The sequence below is a fragment of the Polyodon spathula genome, chromosome 7, assembly GCF_017654505.1.
Source record: "Polyodon spathula isolate WHYD16114869_AA chromosome 7, ASM1765450v1, whole genome shotgun sequence".
NCBI lineage: Eukaryota > Metazoa > Chordata > Actinopteri > Acipenseriformes > Polyodontidae > Polyodon > Polyodon spathula.
The window spans coordinates 11,475,446-11,480,445 of record NC_054540.1 but is presented as its reverse complement, the minus strand read 5'-3'; the positions used below and the strand labels follow the sequence as shown (position 1 = coordinate 11,480,445).

The window sequence follows — 5,000 nt, the reverse complement described above, 5'->3', positions numbered from 1 at the left end:
TCCTACCTGATGACATGGGAATGCTGTATTTGTCTGAGTGCCGTCTTCGGATGGCTCCTACACTGGGCAGACTGGCTGAGGTGATAACAGAGGAGCTCTGGGTAAGTGGAGTGACTGGGGCGGTTGGTGTAGTGGGGGTGTGAGGTAAGTTCTGAGGGGACGTCTCTGACATGTTCTTGGACATGGTGACACTCGATACCAAATTCAGCTGAAAAGGCCCAAGTGGAAGGGTATGGAGAGAGGGGGGAAAACAAGGGAACGACAGGGGAAAGAAGGCTTTAAAACAGGTTTGACAAATGAGAGTGGATTTGCTTCTACAGCTGTGTTGCCACTAATAAGCTGCATAGGAAGCAGCCAATCTCAACTAATTACAGGATGAAATTGGATCATAAGAACCCTAATTAGAGCACGCTGTTAGAGATTATCTAATGATCTGCTTCAGTGTTACTCTGGCCCAATATCTAACCAAGCAGGCTATGCACAGAACTCTGTATTTTCAGAAAAGCAAGCTGCTACCTGATTCAAACTGGCTGCTATGGTAATACTGTTGTGACCTTTTGTAATGCCAAACAATGCTTTTTTTCCCCCTCCCTCTTCTTTTTCATATATATATATATATATATATATATATATATATATATATATATATATATATATATATATATATATATATACATATCTCAAAAAGATATTGATTACTAACAGAAACTGAAATGTGTTGCTAACACAATGCTGTTTCACTTTTGCTTTCAGTTCCAAATCTTAGCTGAGGGGCTCCAGCCAGCTGGAAAATTTTACACTGACCTTTAGTCTCTCTGCTAATTTGGTGGAATGGTAATGACATTACTACATTTTCAAACAAAACTGTCTTAATTGCAAATTAGTTAGAGGAGGCTAAATTTTTCATATTAAATCTGATTGGAGATGGCGAGAGGGGAATGGAATTGCTCCATTAACAATCATATGTGGCATGTGTTAACAAATATAATGAAATGTCAAGTTTGTCGACTCTTCTGGAAGTATCATTTTCAATTTCTGATTACAGTGTCACTTAAGGCTGATGTACAGTACCTTAGAAAGTGGGTGTTGCGGGAGGGAAAAAAAGGAAAAAAGATGGAATGCATTCTGGTTAGCAACATGCCCTTCAATGCAAAATAAGTCTTATTAAATGTTTTGGGTTTTTTTTTTTTTTTAAAGAAAATACTACTGTAATAATTACCACACACCTTCTGTCATTGACAGCCTTCAATTACATGAATCTCCAGGCAGTGCAAAAATGTCAAGCTTCGATACGTTAAAAAAAAAAAAAAAATCCTTTCATTACAATTGTCCTCAATTTCTTATGCACTTTAAAAGTTTGGAAAATATAAATACAGCTCAGTTGAATACAGAAAACAGCTGACTTTGTAATCTGAAAAACACCTGTCTCATCTTAATAACCATAAGTATCTTTTTATGAGGAGAAACTGATTAGTTTAATGTTAACTGATCTTTCTTTGTGGATCAGTTTTATACATACAGCCAGTAAGGAGATTTGTTAAGGAAACAGAAATTAACATATGCTCGCTAATTGTTCTTTCTTGGGCAGCAGCCAACAGAAGCATATTAGCAGTCTTACAAAAAGAACTGGCACCCTGAAGGCATCCCCAGATGCATCTGTTCCCAGTAAACCACAAACTGTTTTTTCAGCTACTACTATAAGCTTGTAGAATGAGACTGGTTTCTTTGTTAGGTGTACAAAAAAGTTAAGTCTGTGTTTAATGACTTTATTGAGTAGCAAACTGGCTTTATAGTAAAAGCAGGACGGACTGTATATACAGCATGTCTCCATAGAAGTGCTTAGATAAATAGCAAACCTTAAAAGGAATCTTTACAGTGTGTGTGTGTGTGTGTGTGTGTGTGTGTGTGTGTGTGTGTGTGTGTGTATATATATATATATATATATATATATATATATATATATATTTACGCGGTAGATGTGTTCTTGAAAATGGGTGAGTAATTCAAAAATGCGTAAATCAAACTTAATTTCCCCATAAGAAATAAAGGAAATGGTAGGGGGTAAGTCTATTTCCTTCACTGTTCTATTTTTAACTGTGCTTATTTGTTACTGACAATAATAAAGACATTAAAAAGCCTATCTAAAATAAGAAAATGATTTTTAAATGAAAAATTTTGCTACTGTACTTGAATGCTGGCTGGGATGGCATGCTGGTGCTGGTGGTGGTATTGGAGAGGTGGGGGTTACTGGGTTACAGACTGCGTGGCGCGCAAACCGCTTAATTCCAAACAAACGTCTGCGTATGTTAAAAAATTATATAAATACAACGTCCACGTTATTCCAAAATGCGTAAATAAAATACATGTAAATCGCAACGTGGCTGTACTATGCCCTGTATTTCACTGTATTTAATGTGTTATGCATTGTTCCCCTCTATCGTGTAAACAGCTTTGTGATGGTGGTCCATCTATGAAAGGCGCTATATAAAATAAAGACTGATAGATTGATATCTATCTATCTATCTATCGACACACACAATGCACTCCGTTTATAAGAAACAACTGCATATAGTGATCAAAATCACTGGGACAAAATCATCCTATGCTAACCATGCTAAAATACTCCGCTTGTAAGAATCAAGCAATCCGCTTATAAGAACTGTTTCGGACTAAACTGACTGCATGTAATACGATATTGTATCAAGTGCAATTACATGTTTAACCAATAAAGCTGTTTTTGAATTTGATCACGTCTCGCGTGATTAGGCACGTACACAGCATGTGCAGTATAATCCCTGCAGCGACTCCCAGTAGAAAAAAACAAGTTGTGCAGTTTATGTGTGTTGACATGGTAGGAAAAAGAAAGACATGCAACTGCATTGTACAGGTATTTTTTGTGTTCTCTGTTAGTGAAAATGTGTTTTAATAAAGTGAATACACATTCATTGAACACAAACTGAGTAAAGCCCTGCCACAGTTGCTTAAATGTAGTGGTAGCCCTGAATGTATTATACTGTACTGTAATGTCATTAATTCAAAGGTCATTACACTTAACACTGCACGGCAGTTAAATTAGGCACCCTCACGAGACGATCACTTCAAGTATATTGTAGTAAAATAGGATTCTGCAGCCGTGAGTAAACATAACCGTGATAATATAACAAGTTGTTTACTCACAAGGACGTTTTGATTGTTTTGATGTATTGTCCTCAGTGATTGAGCACCACTGACATTTGTAAACTGCATTTAAACTGATGGGCGGAAGTGCTTTTGCTAATTGTAATAATATCGGTCCGCTTTTAAGAATCACCACTTATAAGAATCCAGTCATCCGTGATTTTAAATGTATATGTGTCTATATAAAACTGAATAAAACATGTATTTTTTCTGAATTACCAGTGGTTCTACAAAATCATAAAGAGTGTACACACAGATTTCAGTGTTAACCTGTTCCAGAATTAAGTAACAAATTAATAGATAAAACAGCTGTTTTATATTTTGCAATTTAGGTTTGTGCAATTGCATGCACTTGTTTAGTGGATTTAATGTACCCGTTTTTTTGTATTTATTAAATCTGTAGTCAAGAAACAACTCTTGCTGTCCAATTGTTCATAATTATGCGTCTGATGTTCTGTAACAAAGGGCTTCAATATGTTGTCAAACATATAAAGAGGCGTTCACAATACATCTTCTCATAAAGCATGTGTGTAGCATATTTTTCCCAGCTCCAGTAACAAGCATAACATGTCTGCAGGAATACAATCTTGCACTAGCAAAACGGAATTTATTAAATATAACTGTGGAAAAGCCTGCAAAAGCTAGGATGAGCACTTAGCTACCTCGGCTCATCTGAATATATTCAAGGTTGGGTAAAACTCATTACTCAGGACTTGCAGCCTTGATAACTTTGATTTTCATCCATAGCATGGCCAAAAGGTAACATTTAATGAAGTACCATTCAGAGAGTAAATGGGGTCATATAATAGACAGCGCGGTTGCACCTTGTGTTCATGTACTGATAGCTGTTAAGGGGGCAGTGATGAACCAACAGAGCTCATTTTTCCTTGGTAATAAATTCATACTATTAATATTTATCAAATGTGTGGGCTGTTTCAACTGAGCCTCTGCATATGAGAACATAAATCTGCACTATGATATCAATTATGAAGCTTCTTTTGTAGAGCACATTAATTTTAGTTTTTTTAGTTTAAAAAAAAATATATATATATATTACCCACTTTTATTCTTTTAAGCCAGTTTAAAGGCCAAAAGTACAATACACCACTTTCAATATCTCCAGCTCCAATGGGAACTTTAAACTAGTTTCATTTTAAACTGCTCATCTACGATTCTGTATTAATTGCCCACCATCAAATGCAATTAGCAATTCTTTCATGTGTGGTTTATGTAATGTAATACTTCATTTACATTATTCATTCATATTCTGTTTTGGATTACAGGCTGAAAATTCTTTATTAGTGTAGATGTAACCCCGCTGTTGGAGTTTTGAAAAAAATACTGATTGAATAACTAATTGGAAAAAACGAGCTGCAGATTCCTGATGGATTTACGGGATAATTATTCTATCTTGTGATTATCTACTTTATACGATAAGAAGTGATGATGAAAATTATTCTATTGAAATGAAGACAGTTACTCAGCAGCATAACATTATAACAATGTTTTGTCGCCAAAAAGATTTTTTAAGTATCTAATATTGCCAAATATTTACGTTAAAACATGTGCATGATCAGGTGCGTGGTTTCTTAAATACATTTTTTAAAAATATTGTTTTAACTTTCATGGTACATTCAATTAACACCCTTTATTGGAAAATACATAAATAATAAAACGCTTGTGGTTTGTACACATTAATCTGGTATGTAACTACTAAAATGAATACAATACTAATCAAGCAAAGCAATTGGTGTAGTCAGAACCAGTTTTCAGTGTTTCTGTATAAAGCAAAACTGACAATAATTAGCAAACCAACAACTAAA

The 5,000-nt window shown here is 35.0% G+C and overlaps 1 protein-coding gene across 7 annotated transcripts in view; it reads right to left on the bottom strand.

Moving 5' to 3' along the window:
* foxp2 (forkhead box P2) overlaps window positions 1–5,000 on the bottom strand; it is a 147,157-nt gene that overhangs the window by 12,294 nt on the left and 129,863 nt on the right. For all 7 annotated transcript variants that reach the window (XM_041254524.1, XM_041254521.1, XM_041254526.1 and 4 more), the window contains one exon: window positions 7–208. In XM_041254524.1, the coding sequence (XP_041110458.1) occupies window positions 7–208 (202 nt within the window). The remainder of the gene's footprint in view (window positions 1–6; window positions 209–5,000) is intronic.